Source organism: Trachypithecus francoisi, unplaced genomic scaffold (assembly GCF_009764315.1).
Source record: "Trachypithecus francoisi isolate TF-2019V2 unplaced genomic scaffold, Tfra_2.0 Contig01436, whole genome shotgun sequence".
NCBI classification, from domain to species: domain Eukaryota; kingdom Metazoa; phylum Chordata; class Mammalia; order Primates; family Cercopithecidae; genus Trachypithecus; species Trachypithecus francoisi.
Window position 1 is genome coordinate 133496 of NW_022681430.1, and position 20907 is coordinate 154402.

A 20907-nucleotide genomic window follows, 5' to 3' on the forward strand; every position below is an offset into this window, starting at 1 on the left:
TATGGGACCAAGTCGTATTGCTGGCTGGGTTGTGAAATTTGTTAACTTTAGATAAGCAACTGAAGTCCCTGGGCCTCAGTTTAGACATTATACAATGAAAGAAGAGGGAGTGGCTGGCAAGTCAGCCAAATAGGAACAGTTCCGGTCTGCAGCTCCCAGTGAGATCAACGCAGAAGGCAGGTGATTTCTGCATTTCCAACTGAGGTATCCAGCTCATCTCACTGGGACTGGTTAGACAGTGGGTGCAGAATGTGGGGGGCAGGGTAAGGCATCACCACATCCGGGAAGCACAAGGGATCAGAGAACTCCCTCCCCTAGCCAAGGGAAGGTGTGAGAGACTGTGCCCTGAGGAACGGTGCGCTCTGGCCAGATGCTACACTTTTTCCATGGTCTTCACACCCTGAAGACAAGGAGATTCTCTTGGGTGCCTGTGCCATCAGGGCCCTGGGATTCAAGCACAAAACTGGGTGGCCATTTGAGCAGACACCGTACTTGCTGCAGGAATTTTTTTTTTTTAATACCCCAGTGGCACCTAGAACACCAGCGACACAGAACCATTCACTGCCCTGAAAAGGGGGCTGAAGCCACGGAGCCAAGGGGTCTAGTTCAGCAGATTCCACATATACAGAGCCCAAGCAGCTAAGATCCAATGGCTTGAAATTCTCGCTGCCAGCACAGCAGTCTGAAGACGACCTGGGACACTCCAGCTTAGTAGGGGGAGGGGGGTGTCCGCTATTACTGAGTCTTGAGTAGGGAGTTTTCCACTCACAGTGTAAACAAAGCCACTGGAAAGCTTAAACTAGGCAGAGCCAACCTCAGTTCGGCAAAGCCTTTGTAGCCAAACTGCCTCTCTAGATTCTTCCCCTCTGGGAAGGGCATCCCTGAAAGAAAGGCAGCAGCCCCAATCAGGGGCTTATACATCAAACTCCCATCTCCCTGGGACGGAGAATCTGGGGAAAGAGGTCACTGTGGGCGCAGCTGCAGCAGACTTAAATGCTCCTGCCTGCCAGCTCTGAAGAGAGGGGCGAATATCTCAGCACAGCGCTCGAGCTCTGCCAAGGGACAGACTGCCTCCTCAAGTGGGTCCCTGACACCCATGCCTCCTGACTGGGAGACACCTTCCAGCAGGGGTTGACTACATGCGGGAGAGCTCCAGCGGGCATCTGGCAGGTTCCTCTCTGGGACGAAGCTTCTAGAGGAAGGAACAGGCAGCAACCTTTGCTGTTCTGCAGCCTCTGCTGTATGATACCCAGGCAAACAGGGTCTGGAGTGGACCTCCAGCAAACTCCAGCAGACCTGCAGCAGAGGGGCCTGACTGTTAGAAGGAAAACTAACAAACAGAAAGGAATAGCGTCAACATCAACAAGAAGGATGTCCACACAAAAACCCCATCCAAAGGTCACCAGCATCAAAGACCAAAGGTAGATAAATCCACGAAGATGAAGAAAAACCAGCACAAAAAGGCTGAAAGTTCCAAAAACCAGAACGCCTCTTCTCCTCCAAAGGATCACAACTCCTCGCCAGCCAGGAAACAAAACTGGATGGAGAATGAGTTTGATGAATTGACAGAAGTAGGCTTCAGAAGGTGGGTAACAAGAAAATCTTCCGATCTAAAGGAGCATGTTCTAACCCAATGCAAGGAAGCTGAGAACTTTGATAAAAGGTTAGAGGAATTGGTAACCAGAATAACCAGTTTAGAGAAGAACATAAACGACCCGATGGAACTGAAAAACACAGCACAAAAACTTCATGAAGCATACACAAGTATCAATAGCTGAATCGATCAGGCAGAAGGAAGGATATCAGAGATTGAAGATCAACATAATGAAATAAAGTGTGAAGACAAGATTAGAGAAAAAGAATGAAAAGGAATGAGCAAAGCCTCCAAGAAATACGGGACTATGTGAAGAGACCAAACCTACATTTGATTGGCGTACCTGAAAGTGACAGGGAGAATGGAACCAAGATGGAAAACACCCTCCAGGATATTATCCAGGAGAACTTCCCCAACCTAGCAAGACAGGCCAACATTCAAATTCAGGAAATACAGAGAACACCACAAAGATACTCCTTGAGAAGAGCAACTCCAGGACACATAATCATCAGGTTCACCAAGGTTGAAATGAAGGAAAAAATGTTAAGGGCAGCCAGAGAGATAGATCAGGTTACCCCCAAAGGGAAGCCCATCAGACTAACAGCGGATCTCTCTGCAGAAACCCTACAAGCCAGAAGAGAGTGGGGGGCCAATATTCAACATTCTTAAAGAAAAGAATTTTCAACCCAGAATTTCATATCCAGCCAAACTAAGCTTCCTAAGCGAAGGAGAAATGAAATCTTTACAGACAAGCAAATGCTGAAAGATTCTGTCACCACCAGGCCTGCCTTACAAGAGCTCCTGAAGGAAGCACTAAATATGGAAACGAGAAACCGGTACCAGTTACTGCAAAGACATATCAAATTGTAAAGACTGTTGACACTATGAAGAAACTACATCAACCAATGGGTAAAATAAACAGCTAGCATCACAATGACAGGATCAAATTCACACGTAACAATATTAACCTTAAATGTAAATGGGCTAACTGCCCCGATTGAAAGACACAGACTGTCAAATTGGATAAACTGTCAAGACCCAGGCCGGGCACGGTGGCTAATGCCTGTAATCCCAGCACTTGGGAGGCTGAGGCGGGCGGATCACGAGGTCAGCAGATTGAGACCATCCTGGCTAACACAGTGAAACCCTGTCTCTACTAAAATTACAAAAAATTAGCCAGGCATGGTGTTGGGCGACTGTAATCCCAGTTACTCCAGAGGCTGAGGCAGGAGAATGGCATGAACCTGGGAGGCAGAGCTTGCAGTGAGCCGAGATTGTGGCACTGCACTCTAGCCTGGGTGACGGAGCGAGACTCCTTCTCAAAAAAAATACATAAATAAAAATAAAAGAGTCAAGACCATCCGTGTGCTGTATTCAGGAGACCCATCTCATGTGCAAAGACACACATAGGCTAAAATAAAGGGATGGAGAAATATTTCCCAAGCAAATGGAAAGCAATAAAAAAGCAGGCATTGCAATCCTAGTCTCTGATGAAACAGACTTTAAACCAACAAAGATCCAAAAAGACAAAGAAGGGCATTACGTACTGGTAAAGAAATCAGTGCAACAAGATTAACTATCCTGAGTATATATGCACCCAATACAGGAGTACCCAGATTCATAAAGCAATTCTTAAGACCTACAAAGAGACTTAGACTCCCACACAATAATAATGGGAGACTTTTACACCCCACTGTCAGTATTAGATCAACAAGACAGAAAATTAACAAGGATATTCAGGACTTGAACTCAGCTCTGGACCAAGCAGACCTAACAGACATCTACAGAACTCTCTGCCCCAAATCAACAGAATATAAATTCTTCTCAGTACCACATTGCACTTATTGTAAAATTGACCACATAATTGGAAGTAAAACACTCCTCAGCAAATGCAAAACAATGGAAATCATAGTAAACAGTCTCTCAGACCACAGTGCAATCAAATTAGAACTCAGGATTCAGAAACTCGCACAACTACATGGAGACTGAACAACCTGCTCCTGAATGACTACTGGGTACATAACGAAATTAAGGCAGAAACAAATAAGTTCTTTGAAACCAATGAGAACGAAGACACAACGTACCAGAATCTCTGGGACACAGCTAAAGCAGTGTTTAGAGGGAAATTTATAGCACTAAATGCCCACAGGAGAAAGTGGGAAAGATCTAAGATCGACACCCTAACATGACAATTAAAAGAACTAGAGAAGCAAGAGCAAACAAATTCAAAAGCTAGCAGAAGATGAGAAATAACCAAGGTCAGAGCAAAACTGAAGGAGATGGAGACACGAAAAACCCTTCAAAAAAACCAGTGAATCCAGGAGCTGGTTTTTTGAGAGTTACCAAACTAGGTAGACCACTAACCAGACTAATGAAGAAGAAAAGAGAGAAGAATCAAATAGACACAATAAAAAACGATAAAGGGAATATCACCACTGATCCCACAGAAATACAGACTACCATCAGAAAATAGTATAAACACCTCTACGCAAATAAACTAGAAAATCTAGAAGAAATGGATAAGTTCCTGGACACATACACACTCCCAAGACTAAACAGGAAGAAGTTGAATCTCTGAATAGACCAATAACAAGTTCTGAAATTGAGGCAGTAATTAGTAGCCTACCAACCAAAAAAAGGCCAGGACCAGACAGAGTCACAGGTGAATTCTACCAGAGGTACAAAGAGGAGCTGTTACCATTCCTTCTGAAACTATTCTAAACAATAGAAAAAGAAGAACTCCTCCCTAACTCATTTTATGAGGCCAGCGTCATCCTGATACCAAAACCTGGCAGAGACACAACAAAAAAGAAAATTTCAGGCCAATATCCCTCATGAACATCGAAGTGAAAATCCTCAGTAAAATACTGGCAAACCAAATGTAGCAACACGTCAAAAATCTTATCTAGCAAGTCAAATGACTTATCCACCATGATCAAGTTGGCTTCATCCCTGGAATGCAAGGCTGGTTCAACGTACACAAATCAATAAACGTAATCCATTTAAATAGAACCAATGACAAAAACCACATGATTTCCTCTATAGCTGTATAAAACCTCGATAAAATTCAACACTTTTTTTATGCTAAAAATCTCTCAATAAACTAGATGTTGATGGAGTGTTTCTCAAAATAATTAGAGCTATTTATGGCAAACCCACAGTCAATATACTGAATGGGTAAAAGCTGGAAGCATTTTCTTTGAGAACTGACACAAGACAAGGATTTCCTCTCTCACTACTCCTATCAACATATTATTGGAAATTTTGGCCAGGGCAATCAGGCAAGAAAGAGAAATAAAGGTCATTTAAATAGGAAGAGAGGAAGTCAAATTTCCTCTGTTTAGGGATGACATGATTGCATATTTAGAAAACTCCATCCTCTCAGCCAGAAATCTCCTTAAGCTGATAAGCAACTCCAAAGTCTCAGGATACAAAATCAGTGTGCAAAAATCACAAGCATTCCTATACACCAATAATAGACAAACTGAGGGCCAAATCATGAGTGACCCCCATTCACAATTGCTACAAAGAGAATAAAATACCTAGCAATACAACTTACAAAGGATGTGAAGGACCTCTTCAAGGAGAACTATAAATCACTGCTCAAGGGAAGAAGAGAGAACACAAACAAATGGAAAAACATTCCATGCCGATGGATAGGAAGAATCAATATCGTGAAAATGGTCATACTGCCCAAAGTAATTTATAGATTCAATTCTGTCCCATCAAGCTACCATTGATTTTCTTCACAGAATTAGAAAAAACTACTTTACATTTCATATGAAACCAAAAAGCCCATATAGTCAAGACAATCCTAAACAAAAAGAACAAAGCTGAAAGCATCATGCTTCCTGACTTCAAAATACAAGGCTGCAGTAACTAGAACAGCCTGGTACTAGTACCAAAACAGATATATAAACCAATGGAACAGAATAGAGACCTCAGAAATAATGCTACACATCTACAATAATCTGATCTTTGACAAACCTGACAAAAACAAGCAATGGGGAAAGGATTCCCTGTTTAATAAATGGTGTTGGGGAAACTGGCTAGCTATATGCAGAAAACTGAAACTGGACCCCTTCCTTACACCTCATATAAAAATTAAGATGGATTAAAAACTTAAACATAAAACCTAATACCATAAAAACACTAGAAGAAAACCTAGACAATACCATTCAGGACATAGGCGTGGGCAAAGACTTCATGACTAAAACACCAAAAGCAATGGCAACAAAATCCAAAATTGACAAATGGCATCTAATTAAACTAAAGAGCTTCTAAACAGTAAAAGAAACTGTCATCGGAGTGAAGAGGCATCCTACAGAATGACAGAAAATGTTTACAATCTATCCATCTGACAAAGGGCTAATATCCAGAATCTACAAGGAAGTTAAACAGATTTACAAGAAAAAAACAACCCCATCAAAAAGTGGGCAAAGGATATGAACAGACATTTTCCAAAAGAAGACATTTATGCAGCCAACAAACATATGAAAAAAAGCTCATTATCACTGGTCATTAGAGAAATGCAAATCAAAACCACAATGAGATACCATCTCATGCCAGTTAGAATGGCAATCAGTAAAAAGTCAGGAAATAAATGCTGGAGAGGATGTGGAGACATAGGAATGCTTTTACACTGTTGGTGGGAGTGTAAATTAGTTCAACCATTGTGGAAGATGGTGTGGCAATTCCTCAAGGATCTAGAACCAGAAATATCATTTAGCCTAGCAATCCCATTACTGGATTTTATCCCTTTACCACCCAAAGGATGATAAATAATTCTATAAAGACACATGCACACATATGTTTATTACAGCACTGTTCGCAATAGCAAAGACTGGGAACCAACCCAAATGCCCATCAGTGATAGACTGGATAAAGGAAGTATGGCACATATGCACCATGTAATACTGTGCAGCCATGAAGAAGGATGAGTTCCTGTCCTTTGCAGGGACATGGATGAAGCTGGAAAGCATTATTCTCAGCAAACTATCACAGGAACAGAAAACCGAATACCGCGTGTTCTCACTCATAAGTGGGAGTTGAACAATGAGAACACATGTACACAGGGAGGGGAACATCACACACTGGGGCCTGTCAGTGGGTTGGGGCTAGGGAAGGGATAGCATTAGGAGAAATATGTAATGTAGATGATGGGTTGATGGGTACAAGAAACCACCATGGCACATGTATACCTATGTAACAAAACTGCACATTCTGCACATGTATTCCAGAACTTAAAGTATAATAATAAAAAATATACAGGTTCTTGTGCCCCACTCCAGACCAACTGAATCACAAAGTTTGGGGAGGGCCCAGCAAGCTTTCCAGGTTATTCTGATTTACAGTAAGTTTGGAAACCATTGCTGTTGTATAAAAAAAGTGCATGTTTATACTGTCTTCTAATATGGAAGTTTAATATAAACCCCCACACTAATGAAATTTATCTTTGCTTATTGAAGTTGATGGTAGAGCCAAGGATAGATGCTTGAATAAGAGGGTAGGTAAAGAAGGAAGAAAGACCTTATTAGCTATGTTACTTTTGTGACTATTGATATCCCTGTGTTTGCATAGTAGAAAATATATCCCAATTATGTTACAATAGAATTATATGTGTATATTTCATTATTGTAGACCTTAAAATTTATAAGATATCAATCATTCTGTTGTTTTAGAAGTCTTAATACTTGAGAAAATACAACAATCACAGTAAAAAGCTTTGTAGATGGGCTTAACAACAGAATGGAGGGGATAGGAATCAATGAACTGGAAGACAGGACAATAGAAATTATCTAGTCTTAACAATAGAAAATAGACTGAAAAATCAACAGAGTCTCAGGGACCTCAGATACTATAACAAAAGGTGTTACAATCCTATTATCAGAGTCCCAGAAGGAGAGGAAAAGACAGTAGGGCTGAAAAAGTAACCAAGTCATGACTGAGAATTTTCTACATTTGGTGAAAGACATAAACCTGCAGATTCAAGAAGCTAAATAAACCTCATTCAGAAGAAATCCAAAGAAATCCACAGCAAGAAGCATCATAATTAAACTTGTCAAAACTGAATACCAATAAAAAAATCTTGAAAGCAGCCAGGAAAAAATGACACATTAAGGAAGATGCTGTAGTTTGAGTATTTGTTTCCACCACAATTCATGTTGAAATATCCCCAATGTAGCTGTATTGAGAGGCGGGACCTTTAAGTGGTAATTGGGTCATGAGGGCTCTGCTCTTATGAATAGATTAATCCATTCATGGGTTAATGGATTCATGGGTTATCATGGGAATCGGACTGGTGGCTTTATAAGAAGAGGATTAGATATTCGAGCTAACATACTCAGCCCCCTCACCATGTGATGCCCTGCACCCCCTTAGGATTCTGAAGAGTCCCTGTTAGCAAGAAGGCCCTCACCAAGCCCCTCTTGCAGTCCCTCAAAAAAAAAAAAGGCATTGAAATAACAGATTTATCATCAATAACCATGGAGGCTGCCAGAAGGATATGCCACTAAATTTTTCAAATGATAAAAGGACTGTCACTGTAGAATGCTATACCTGATGAAAATATTTTTTAGGAATGGAGGGAAGGGAAATCAAGACATTTTCAGATGAAGAAAAACTAAGAATTTGTTGCCACTACATTTACTCTAAAAGAATAAAGCTTTGGGAGGCCGAGACGGGCGGATCACGAGGTCGGGAGATCGAGACCATCCTGGCTAACACGGTGAAACCCCATCTCTACTAAAAAATACAAAAAAACTAGCCGGGCGAGGTGGCGGGCGCCTGTAGTCCCAGCTACTTGGGAGGCTGAGGCAGGAGAATGGCGTAAACCCGGGCGGCGGAGCTTGCAGTGAGCTGAGATCCGGCCATTGCACTCCAGCCTGGGCGACAGAGCGAGACTCCATCTCAAAAATAAAATAAAATAAAATAAAAATAAAGGAGTTCTCTAAACAGAAAGGAAACAAAAGAAGGAAACTTGAGATGTGAGGAAAGAGGAAAGAAGGTGATAAACAAAAGTATGGATAAATACAATAGACTTCTCCTCTTACGTTTTCTAAATTATATTTGGTAGTTGAAACAAAAATTGTAACACAGGGTGGTTCTAAATGTATATAAAGGAAAAAAGAAAATTATGGCTGAGTTCAGTGACTCACACCTGCAACCCCAGTGTTTTGGGAGGCCAAGACAGGAGGATGGCTTGAGGCCAAGAGTTTGAGACCAGCTTGAGGAACATAGCGAGACTTTGTCTCCATAAAAATTTTAAAAATTAGTCAGGCTTTTGGTGCATGCCTGTAGTCCTAGCTACTCGGGAGGCTGACATAGGAAAATCACTTTAGCCCAGGTGTTTGAGGCTGCAGTTAGCCATGGTCACACCACCACACCCCATCCTGAGTGAAAGAGCAAGACCCTGTCACATACACAAAAAGAAAATTATAAACAGGGGAAGGTAAAGGAGGTAGGATTTCTGACTTCATTCCAACTGGTAAAATGACGATGTGAGTAGCATGTGACAAATTATTATATGTAATGTCATATCTAGAGAAACCTCTCAGAAACACTATATATAAATCAAAAGAGAATTCTAGAAAATGTTTAACCTGCAGAAAGGAACCTGCAGGAAAAATAACAAATAAGCAGAGAGAACAAGTAGAAAACAAAATCACAGACTTAGGCTCTACCTTATTAAAAATTACATTAAATGTAAATAGTCTAAATAAAAGATATTGTCAGAGTGAACAAAAAACATGAACCAACTGTATTCTATTTATAAGAACTTCGCTTCAAATATAACAGTATAAGCAAGTTTTAAGTAAATGGATAGAGGAAGACATTTTATGCAAATATCAATCGAAGAAAACAGAAATGACTGCATTAATATCAGATAAAGTGGACTTAGAACAAAGAAAATTCATGGAGACAGAGGGGAACATTATATAATGATAAAAGGGATAATCACTCAAAATATGTAGTGATCACAAGTGTGTACACACCAAACAGCAGAGCTGTAAAAACTGCGGGGGGAAACTGGTAGACCTGAATGCAGAAACAAAAGAATCCACAGTTAGGTATTGAAGACTCCAACTGTAAGTGTATATTTGATGGAACTAGCTAGAAAATCAATAAGTATATAGAGTAACTCAGTGCCACCATCAACCAACAGCACATTTATAGCACGCTCTATCCAACAACAGAATACACATGGCATTTCAAGTGCCAATGGGACATATAGCAAAATGGATCATATTCTGGGCCATAAAACAATTGAAATTTTAAAGAATTGAGATAATGTAAAGTATGTTTTCTGACTAGTCAAATTAGAAATCAGTAACAGAAAATGACAGGAGCGTCTCCAAAATACTTGGAAGTTAAACAACTTCCAAATAATTCGTTGGTCAAAGATGAAGTCTTAAGGGAGGTTAAAAAATGGATGGGATGGAATGAAAATAAAAATATGATACAACATATCAAAAGTTGTGGGATACTGCTATAGCAGTGCTGAGAGGGAAATTTATAGCAGTCATGCATACATTAGAAAAGGGGGAAATTTTCAAAACAAATATCTAAGCCTTTAGCTCATGGACCTAGGAAAAGAAGAGAATATCAGCCCAAAGTAAGCAGGAAGGAGGAAATATAAAGATAAAATCAGTGAAACTGAAAACAAAAATTGAGAAAATGAAACAAAGAGACGGCTCTTTGATAAGATCAGTAAAATTAATAAACCTCTAGGAAGACTGACATAAAAAGGTAGATTATCAGTATCATAAATGAAATAGGAGATATTACAACAGACCCTGTCAACATCAGAAAAGATAATAAGGGAATACTACAAACAACTCTACGCACATAAATTACAGATGAAATGGACCAGTTCCTCAAAAAAAAGCTATTGCAACTCATCCAGTTTGAAATAATTTGCATAGTTCTATAACCACTAAGGAAATTGATTTCTAGTTTTAAAACTGTAAAAAAGAATTTTCACGTCTGGGTGGTCACACAGGAGAATTCTGGCAAATGTTTAAAGAATTAACACCATTTCTGTACAATCTCTACCAGAAAATAGATGAAAAGGGAACATTTCTTTTTCATTTTACACAGCTGGTATTACATTGATAAAACCAGATAACGATAGTTAAAAAAAAAAATTTATAGACTATAGACCAATATCCCTCATGAATATAGATGGCAGACGTCCTTAACAAAGTATTAGCAAATAAAATTCAGCAATATATAAAAAGAGTTATACACCATTACCAAAAGGTCACTCCAGGGATGCTAGATGGTTCAGTTTTAAAAATATCAATTAATGTAATCCACCATACTAACATGCTTAAGAATGATTCCATGCAGTAAAATAACTTGACAAAATCCAACACCTATTCATAATGAAAAAAATTAAAACTCCCAGAAAAATAGGAAAGAGACTTTTTCCTTTACTTGATAAACAGCATCTAGAAAAAACCTGCAATTAATGCTTTATGTAATTGTGAAAGACTGAGTGCTTTTACCTTAAGTTTGGGAACAAGGCAAGGATGTCTGCTCTTAGCACTCTTATTCAACATGCTAAGAGTCAGAGGGAGTACCCTTTTATTGGTAAAGCTTACCCTTTTTCTTCATGGCTAAATATTTAGTGCTTTCCCTTTTAAGAGTGAGAATAATGCAAGGATGTTTGTTCTAACTCTTATTCTTCTCGGTGCTGCAAATTTTAGCCAATACAAGAAGACAAAAAGAAGAAAAAAGACATACAGATTAGAAAATAAGGAATAAGACTGTCCCTATTTGCAGATGGCATGATTGTCTATGCAAAACAAAAAACAAAAAAAACCATGAAATCTCAAAAATAAACCTTCCTAGAATTAATAAGTGAGTTCAGTAAGGTTAAAGAATACAAGATAAACATACAAAAGTCAGTTATATTTCTTTATGCTAACAATGAACACATGGACACTAATGTAAAAATACATATCATTGGTAATTACTTAAAAAAGAATAAAAGGTTTAAATCTAGCAAACATTACCGAATATGTATGCTTAGAATTATACCATGCTGGTGAAAGAAATTAAGATCTAAGTAAGTGTAAAGGCATACTGTGTTCATGGATTAGAACGCTTATTGTAGTAAAGATGCCAGTTTTCCCCAAATTGATACACAAGTTCTCCCCAAATTGATACAAAAAGGAATTTCATGCATTTCCTGTCAAAATTCCGGTAAGTTTTTTGTTGATATAGATAAGATCATTTTCAAATTTACCTGAAATGGCAGAAGAACTGGAATGAGTAAAACTGTTTTTTAAAAGAAGTATAAAGTTGAAAGAATCAGTCTACCTGATTTTTATTATTTAGCTACAATAATCATACATTGAAATATTCCCTGAAAGATGACTTTTGGGAAGAGGGGAGAGGAAAGAAATACTAAATTACATTAACAGACAATTTTGAGGGAGAAGGGAAAAAGGGAAGAAGCTCTATATTAAGTATACACATCAATGTAAGATACAGCCTAATATGTATTGTGAGTGAAGTGGGGGAGTGGGGGAATAAGCCCTCCAGTAAAGGTCCTTCACTATGGTTGATTTTTCTTTAATCTCAAAGTGAATGTAATACAAAATAATTCATTTATTTTCTGTTGATGTTGAATTAATCTTGTATTTTATAATTTGGAAAAGTTTAATGATTCATTATTTTGAATGTCTTTTTATACTTCACAGTGAGAGACCAACCACCAATTTGCCTTGATGTTAGACAAAAACAGCGTGTATCTATGGATGCATCATCATCCGAAATGAAGGCCCCAGTCCTTCCAGAACCTATTCTTCCTATCCAGCCCAAAACTATGAAAGACTTTCAGTAAGTTTCAGCTCACTATTATATGTAAATGTATAATCATCTGCATGTCAGCACTTTACATAATTTAATATATTTATTTGAGAAATTAATTTAACTTTTGAATCATTATAAGGTGTTAGCCAAGAGGACCTCAAAAGACTTTATGTCTCAAGTTGAAGGTGAAAGAAAACAAATGTATGAATAACAGGTAAGAGTTAGATAGGCTGTAGCAAAATAAAGGAAATGCTAAGTAAGAGTCTATGAGTCAAAACAAAAAGAGATAAAGGTGGTAATTAAATAATAGACTGTTACCATTTTTAAAAATAAGAGTTCATTTATGATGTGACACATACTATAAAAGTTATGTCACCATTCAAAAAATCCAGATGCATATTTGAAGGACTAAATGGGAATGATAAAGACAGAATGTAAACAAAGTCTCCAGAAGTTTAGCTATGAAGGGAAGGAAAGAGTGATAGTTGAAAGAGACATGTTAAGAATGATCTTTTTTAAAAATAAGTAAATGGGAAAGTTAAAGCTGGATTAATATCTTAATCCAATTAAGAATTATACATCCATAAACTATATTAACTGGGACATATTTCTTTATTTGGTTTCAGTATTTCGTATTGCGTATTTGGTGGCATTTATTAAAAAGTAGTGCTAGTTTATCTGAATATTTCTATATATATATATGGTTAATGTATGTTTTCATTTTAGGGAAGATGTAGAAAAAGTTAAGTCATCAGGAGATTGGAAAGCAGTACATGATTTTTATCTAACAACATTTGATTCTTTCCCAGAATTAAATGCTGCATTTAAGGTAATTATACATAAAACACATTTTTCATTTTACTTTTAGTTTTAAATTTTCCAGAAATGATAAATTTACCTCATTTATACCCCATATTGATTTAAACATGTGTATGTATGTATTGATTTCAGAAAGTATACAGTACATATAATTATGTAATATTACACATACTATATAAGTATATGGATTTTTTTTTTGAGGGGAGTTGTTTTGTTTTGTTTTGAGATGGGGTCTCACTCTGTTGCCCAGACTGGAATGCAGTGGTGCAATCTCAGCTCACTGCAACCTCCGCCTCCTGGGTTCACACAATTCTTGTGCCTTAGCCTCCTGAGTAGCTGGGATTACAGGTGCCTGCTGCCACACCCGGCTAATTTTTGTATTTTTAGTAGAAACGGGGTTTCACCATGTTGGCCAGGCTGGTCTTGAACTCCTGACCTCAGGTGACCCCTCCCATGTCAGCCTCCGAAAACACTGGGATTACAGATATAAGCCCAGCCCTTAAATACTGTTTTTACTCGCTCTGATATTCATGTTTAACTCCATACCTTCAGTTTTAAAAAAGGTATTAAAATAATCTTTGTACATTTCTTTTTATTTTCAGAAATTTTGCCCTAACAGTTCTTTTTTATTATCAGACTAAAAAATAGTCGAAATTATGAAGAAATAGTATGATTCAAATTTTACTAAGAATAGTCTTCAAAATGTTGAATATACTTAATTCTTAAATTGAATTTGCAGAAAGATGCCACTGCCTCATTTAACACCATTGAAGACTCTGGGATTAATGCTAAATTTGTGAATGCTGTGTATGATACCTTACTTAATACTGTAAGTATTATGACATGCAAGTAATATTATTCTGTCTCTTCTGTATTTCAAAAGCAGCCACACAAATATTGTAAAAATCACCTTATAACATAATTACCTTAGAAACTCTGATACAATATTACATTAAATGTAGCTGGAATTCTCAGAAAGTTAAATTATTTTATTCTTTCATTTTTTAATTATGAATTAAGCAGCAAATACTTTTACATCCAGTCCTTTTTTAGAAAGACTTGCTAGCGTCATGCTTTACTTACCCAGCAAAAGGAGGTGAGTTACTTAATTATATTGGAATTGCACCGAATCTGTAGATCAGTGGTTCTTAAACATTAGCCTATATCAGAATCACACGAAGGTCTTGTTAAAATACAGAATTTCAGATTCAGTAGGTCTTGGGTGAAGCCCAAGAATTTTCATTTGTAACAAGTTCCCAGGATATGTTGATGCTCCAGACCCAGGGACCACATTTTGAGAACCATACTGCTATAGATCAGTTTGTGAAAAATTGACATCTTTTCAATCCATAAGCATACTGTATCCTTTTAGGTACCTAGGTCTTCTTTAATTTCTCTTGATAATGTTTTGTAGTTTTCTGGGTAGAGGTGTTACACATTTCTCATTACACGTATTTCTAGGTACTTCATATTTTTGGATGCTATTATGATTTTATTTTCCAATTGTGACTTAATATGTGAAAATACTTTCGTATATTTATCTTTATCTAAATACAGTTTACCCTTGAACAATGCAAGGGTTAGGGGCGCTAACCCCCAATGCAGTAAACAAAAAAATCTGTGCATAACTTTTGACTCCCCAGAAGCTTAACTACTAATAGCCTGTTGTTGACCAGAAGTCTTACTGATAACATACTCAATTAACATATATTTTATGTTATATGTATTATATACTATATTCTTACAATAAAGTAAATTAAGGAAAAGGCAATGTTATTAAGAAAAAGATAAGGAAGATAAAATATATTTACTTTCTATTAAGTGCAAGTGGACTATCATAAAGGTCTATCCTTATTCAGTAGGCTAAGGAAGAGAAGGGGTCGGTCTTGCTGTCTCAGGTGGCAGAGGTGCAAGAAAATATGTAGATAAGCAGGCTTGCACAATTCAAACCTGTATTCGAAAGTCAACTGTACTTTGCTATATTCATCCATTAATTCTAATAGTACATCAGTAAATTAACTTGGATTTTCTGTGTATACAATCTTGTCATTTGTGAAAAAGGAAAGTTTTATCTCCTTCTAATCCTGTATCTTATATGGATGTATGTATGTATTTGCATTGACTGGGACCTCTTTCACAATTGTGAATAAAAGAAGTAATAGCAGACCTCTTTGTCTTATTCCCAATCTGAGTACTTCTCTATTAAATATAAACATCCTTTGTCATTGGAGAAATGAAAATAACCTTACACATCCATCAAAATTAATAAAATTGTTTCAAAAACCTTACCAAGTATTGGCAATATTGTGGAACAGTTGGAACTTTCATCCCTTGATGATGTAAATATAAATTGGTACAACCACTTTGGAAAAATACTTGGCATGATCTACTAACATGAAGCATATGCATATTCTGTAACCCAACAATTCCATTCCTAGGTACACTCCTCTGAACTTGATTTTTTTTTTTTTTTGACATTTTAATTTCTTTTGAATTTAAGTTGTTTTTTTGCAAACTAGGAAACAGAATCAACCTAAGGCAGTCTAGTCCTCGAGGGATCCAGGCTGAGTCTTACGATCTTCAGCAGAATGACATCATAATACAAGGTGCTAGAAATAGGGTGTAAATTTTAATAATAACCACTTCCCTACATTTTTTATTAGGAAACAGCCAAAAGTCCAATTCTTAAAGGGATGATAAATAAAACATCTTAATCTACAAGGCCAGAATGACCCAGTTATATGCTGAACAACCTATTGGTGAACCAAATCAGAGCTGGCCAAGGATTGGTAAACAGAGAAGGTGTTTACGTTTTAGACACTTACTCTGTGGCTTAAAAAATTCCTGGTTGCTGTCAGTAAGAAAGCAAGTAAAAAATATTGCAGATGGACCCACACTGATACTTGATTTTATCAAGATCTTCCACTGGAACATGAAGGTAGAGATAAGTATAAGGTATAAGATAATTATCCCTTATCTCACTATGTTGCCCAGGCTGGTCTCAGACTCTTGGCCTCAAACAGTCCTCCTGCCTTGGCCTCCCAAAGTGTTGGAATTATAGGTGTCAGTCACCGAGACTGGCTGGGAGGGCTTTCCTTAGACTGAAGGTCAATGTAGCCATCATCTGTGCTGCAGAGCCTTGAGTATTTCTCTTTACTATTGGGGATTCTGGTAGCCAGGTTGCTACTGGATGCCATCATAACATGCTGACACAGCTACGGTTGGAGCACATACCGTGCTGCCTGTGCATCAAGGCCTTGGCCATGGTTGGCCTGAGGCCCCATGACACAAGCCACCTAACAGCCACTCAGCCTACCCCAGCATGGACCAGTCCTCTCTGAGTTCTTTTGACTTGGAGTATTAATGTGTTATATACGTTAAAAAATTAAATATACAGATATGAGGAAAAAAACCATAAAATGGAATACAAACAGAAAATAACCCTAACTGTATTTTGAATGAATACTATAACCATTTTTTCCAAAACTCACTAAAGAACTTTTATACTTAGTACTTTAACTATGTAATCCTAGATCTAAATACTTAAAAAACACACACACAAAGACTGTAAACAAATCTTTAACTTTTAGTAGTTTGGGTTTTCCCCCCCTCAGGGGTATAGACAAATAATTCTGAAATTACATTCTATGTATTGTTGAACTAAACAAATGAGTAAATATATCAATGTTGCTGGGAGTCAGATTTCTCATTTTAGATAAGGGAGATATAAATATGGGATGAGGGAGGCTAAAAACCATTCTGGGAATTGAATTAGAATTGGAGGCATTGTGATGATCTCATGGTTTTTAATAGATGTAGATACATGTAGTACATGCGAATGTGTATGTTCTAGCCCTGTGCACTGAAGGGGTCTACAGCAGAAACATCCCTTCACTATACTGAGCACTTCACTATACTTATCCTGGTTTTTAAATATCATTTCATACTAAAAGAACCACAGCTCCCTAGAGAAATGGCTAATTTTAAGACCAAGGCAGGGAAAGTACAAAATGAACCTGGATCATCTAGTTTCTCACCATTAATTATGATGTTAGCTGTAGAGTTTTTTTTTAGGTGTTCTTTATCAAGTTGAGGAAGTTCTCCTCTATTTCTTGTTCACTGATAATTTTTATCATGAATGGGTGTTGGATTTCATCAACTGCTTCTTTTGCATCTATTGCTATGATCACATGATTTTTCTTTTTTGGCTTGTTGATGTGATTAATTACATTAGTTGATTTTTGAGTGTTGAACCAGACTTGCATAACCTGAAATAAATCGCACTTGGTTGTGTTGTATAATTATTTTTGTATATTTTTGGTTCAATTTGCTAATATTTTGTTGAGGATTTTTTGCATCTACGTTCATAGCAGGTATTGGTCTATACTTTTCCTTTCTTGTAATATCTTTCTCTTTTGAGTATTAGGTTAATGCTGGCCTCACGGATTTAGACAGTATTCTCTCTGCTTCTATTTTCTGGAAGAAATTGTAAAGAATTGGTATCATTTATTTCTTAAATATTTAGTAGAATGTACCGTTAAAGCCATCTGGGCCTGGTGCTTTCTGTTTTAGAAAGTTAACAATTACTGATTCGGTTCCTTTAATAGACACAGGCTTATTCAGATTATCTGTTTCTCCTTATATTAATTTTGGTAGATTGTGTTTTTCAGGAACATATCTAGGTTATCATATTTGTGAGCACAGAGTTGTTCATAATAGTCGTAAATTATCCTTTTAATGTCTATAGAATCAGTGTGAGAATTATCTTTCATTTGGTAAGTAGTGTTTTCTCACTTCCTTTTGTGATTAGTCTGGCTAGAGGCTTATCACTTTTTTTGATCTCGTCCAAAAAATTAGCATTTGGTTGTGTTGATTTTCCATTCCCTTTTTTAAGTTTCATTGACTTCTCCTCTAATTTTTTATCTTGTCTTCTGCTTACCTTGGATTTAATTTGCTCTTTTGTTTTAGTTTCCTAAGGTGGACACTTAAATGATTAATTTCAGATTTTTTTGCTAATATATTCATTCAGTGCTGTACATTTCCCCTAAACACTGCTTTTGCTATATCTCACAAATTTTGATCGGTTGTATTTTCATTTGTTTTACAAAGCTATACATAGGCTTACCACATGATCCCTCACTTACACTCATATGTATTTACCCAAATGAGTTAACAATTTATGTTCACCCAAAAACCTGCACACAAGTGGTTACAGCAGCCTTATTAATAATTACCAAAAATGTCCTTCCATAGGTGAAGGGATAAACTGTGATATGTTACATTCCATATCATGGAAATTATTCAGTGATAAGAAGAAATGAGATACCAAATCACAAAAAGACATGGAGAAACCTTAAATACATACTACTAATTGAAGGAAGCTAGTCTTAAAAGTCTATTAAGAATAACAGTAATGGAGATTTAGAGCCAAGATGGCCAACTAGATGCAGCCAGGAGGAACATCTGCCACGGAGAGACTGGACATGAGGAAGACTGGCACACTCCAAGCACATCTTCAGAGAGAAGGCTTTGAAATTGGACAGATGGAGGACACAAGCTGGGCTGAAGGGAGCTGGGAAGCCGGGGGGGGGGGGGGGGGGCTACCAAGTAATGCGACTCATTCACGACCCCCAGCAACTCCTGTGGAAAGGGTGAGTTGAACAGGCAAGGAGTAGCCGCTCTTATCACAGACCTCTGGAATCCTGGCAACAGGAGATTCTATGACCCCCATGGACACTTGAGCTGGCAGGGTGAACTGCTAACACATGTAGGAGGGGTAGGACTCCACCCTGTGTGGTGCCCAGATGGTTTGGTATGAGAACATCTGTAGTGGAGCATGGCCAGGGATTCCCATCCCTCAAGGCACACCATGCTCCTCTAGGAGACTTTAACCTTGAGATAACTGTCAGACCTGGACAGAGTAGAGTATTCTTGCCTGTGAGATGGTGTCAGACCAATCTGAGTGTCCCCCTGACAGCTGACCTCTCTCAAGGCCCCAGCTTGGCCACACTCACTTGCAGTGCACCCTCAGTGCCCAACCAGGGTACTTCCTGGGGCATAGCTCCTTCACCAGCAGACCACTCCTGACCATCATAGGTTCCAGCAGAGTGGCCCCTGCCAACACATACTAGCCTACCTGCAACTTCCCCCCACCACAACCTCCCCTCCGCAGCTTTACCAGCATGCATTTGTCCACAGCCACATTTCCACTGCTTTGCCAAGGTTTGCGAGTGAGTGGACCTCACTTCTCCCCACCAGTGTGTGTGCGTACCCCACCATGCTACTGCTGCATGAGTACACGCTGCTGCCCCCACTGGCATGCGGGCACCCAGTCATTCCACCATTGCTGCTGCAAACATGCACATGGACTCTAGCAACTTGCCCCCCCCCCCCCCCCATGCTGCCACCAGTGCTGGTGCAAATGCATGTGCACAGAGTCCAGCATTCCTACCCCCCACCAGCACCCCACACCTACTGCACCACCACTGCTGCCAGCTCAAGAGCATGGAACAATGCCACAAGCCCACTCCCACTAGTACCTTGCTTCAGTAGATGTGTGTGCATCCCACCACGTGGCTCTGAGTGGCTGCTGGCACCTTCAAGCAAGCATGGATCCAACTGCCACCACCCCAGTGAAGTGTTTTGTCTGACACCACTTATCAGAATGTTATTGCCAGTGGACCAAGAAAACTTCAGCCCTTTTGGCACAGCAGGTTCCTAACCTAGAGGGGCCAGAGAACAAAGCCAGGGGCTTGGTACCAGCACCCCCCAGAGTTAGAGCATGCAGCCCAGGAGTGCTGAGCTGAGCCTTGGCCCGCTAAAATTTTCCAGAAACAGAGCCATTCAACTGAACCCACTTTATGCCACAATCAAACCCAGAAATGCATCAAAGAAGATAAAAGCAAAAAAAAAAAAAAAAAAAAATCCCATTCAAAGGATAGCAGCTCCAGAAACTGAAGGAACGTCAACCCACTCAGATGAGAAAGAACCAGCACAAGAACTCTGGCAACTCAAAAAGGCAGTGTCTTCTCACCTCCAAATGACCACACTAGTTCCCCAGCAATGAATCTTAACCAGGCTGAAATGACAGAAGTAGAATTCAGAATGTGGACAGGAACAAAGATCATTGAGATTCAGGAGAAAGTAGAAGCCCAATATAAGGAATCTGAAGAATACAATAAAATAATACAGGAGATGAAAGATGAAATGACTGTTTTAAGAAAGAACCAAACTGATGTGACAGAGCTGAAAAACTCACTTCACAAATTTTACCCCATCTTTACAAAAAAATTTTTTTTAAGTTAGCTGGGTATAGTGGTGCATGCTTATAGTCCCAGGTACTTGGGAGGCTTTAGTGGGAGGATCGCTTAAGCCCAGGAGTTCAAAACTGCAGTGAGCTATCATTGTGCCACCACACTGCAGCCTGAACAACAGAGTTAGACGCTGTCTCAAAAAAAAAAAAAAAAAAAATCAGAGTACAGTTGCAAACATTAACAGCAGAATTGACCAAGCTAAAGAAAGAATTTCAGAGCTCAAAGACTGATTCTCCTAAATAGCTCAGTCAAACAAAAATAAAAAATGAATAATGAACAAAGTCTACAAGAAATATGGGATTATGTAAAGAGACCAAATCTACAACTCATTGACATCTCAGAAAGAGAGGGAGAAAAAGC

At 38.4% G+C, this 20907-nt stretch overlaps 1 protein-coding gene across 2 annotated transcripts in view; it reads left to right on the forward strand.

Moving 5' to 3' along the window:
• Positions 1 to 20907, forward strand: part of HECTD2 (HECT domain E3 ubiquitin protein ligase 2) — an 88967-nt gene that overhangs the window by 28706 nt on the left and 39354 nt on the right. For both annotated transcript variants that reach the window (XM_033224161.1, XM_033224170.1), the window contains 3 exons: positions 12304 to 12442; positions 13142 to 13244; positions 13974 to 14063. In XM_033224161.1, the coding sequence (XP_033080052.1) occupies positions 12304 to 12442; positions 13142 to 13244; positions 13974 to 14063 (332 nt within the window). The remainder of the gene's footprint in view (positions 1 to 12303; positions 12443 to 13141; positions 13245 to 13973; positions 14064 to 20907) is intronic.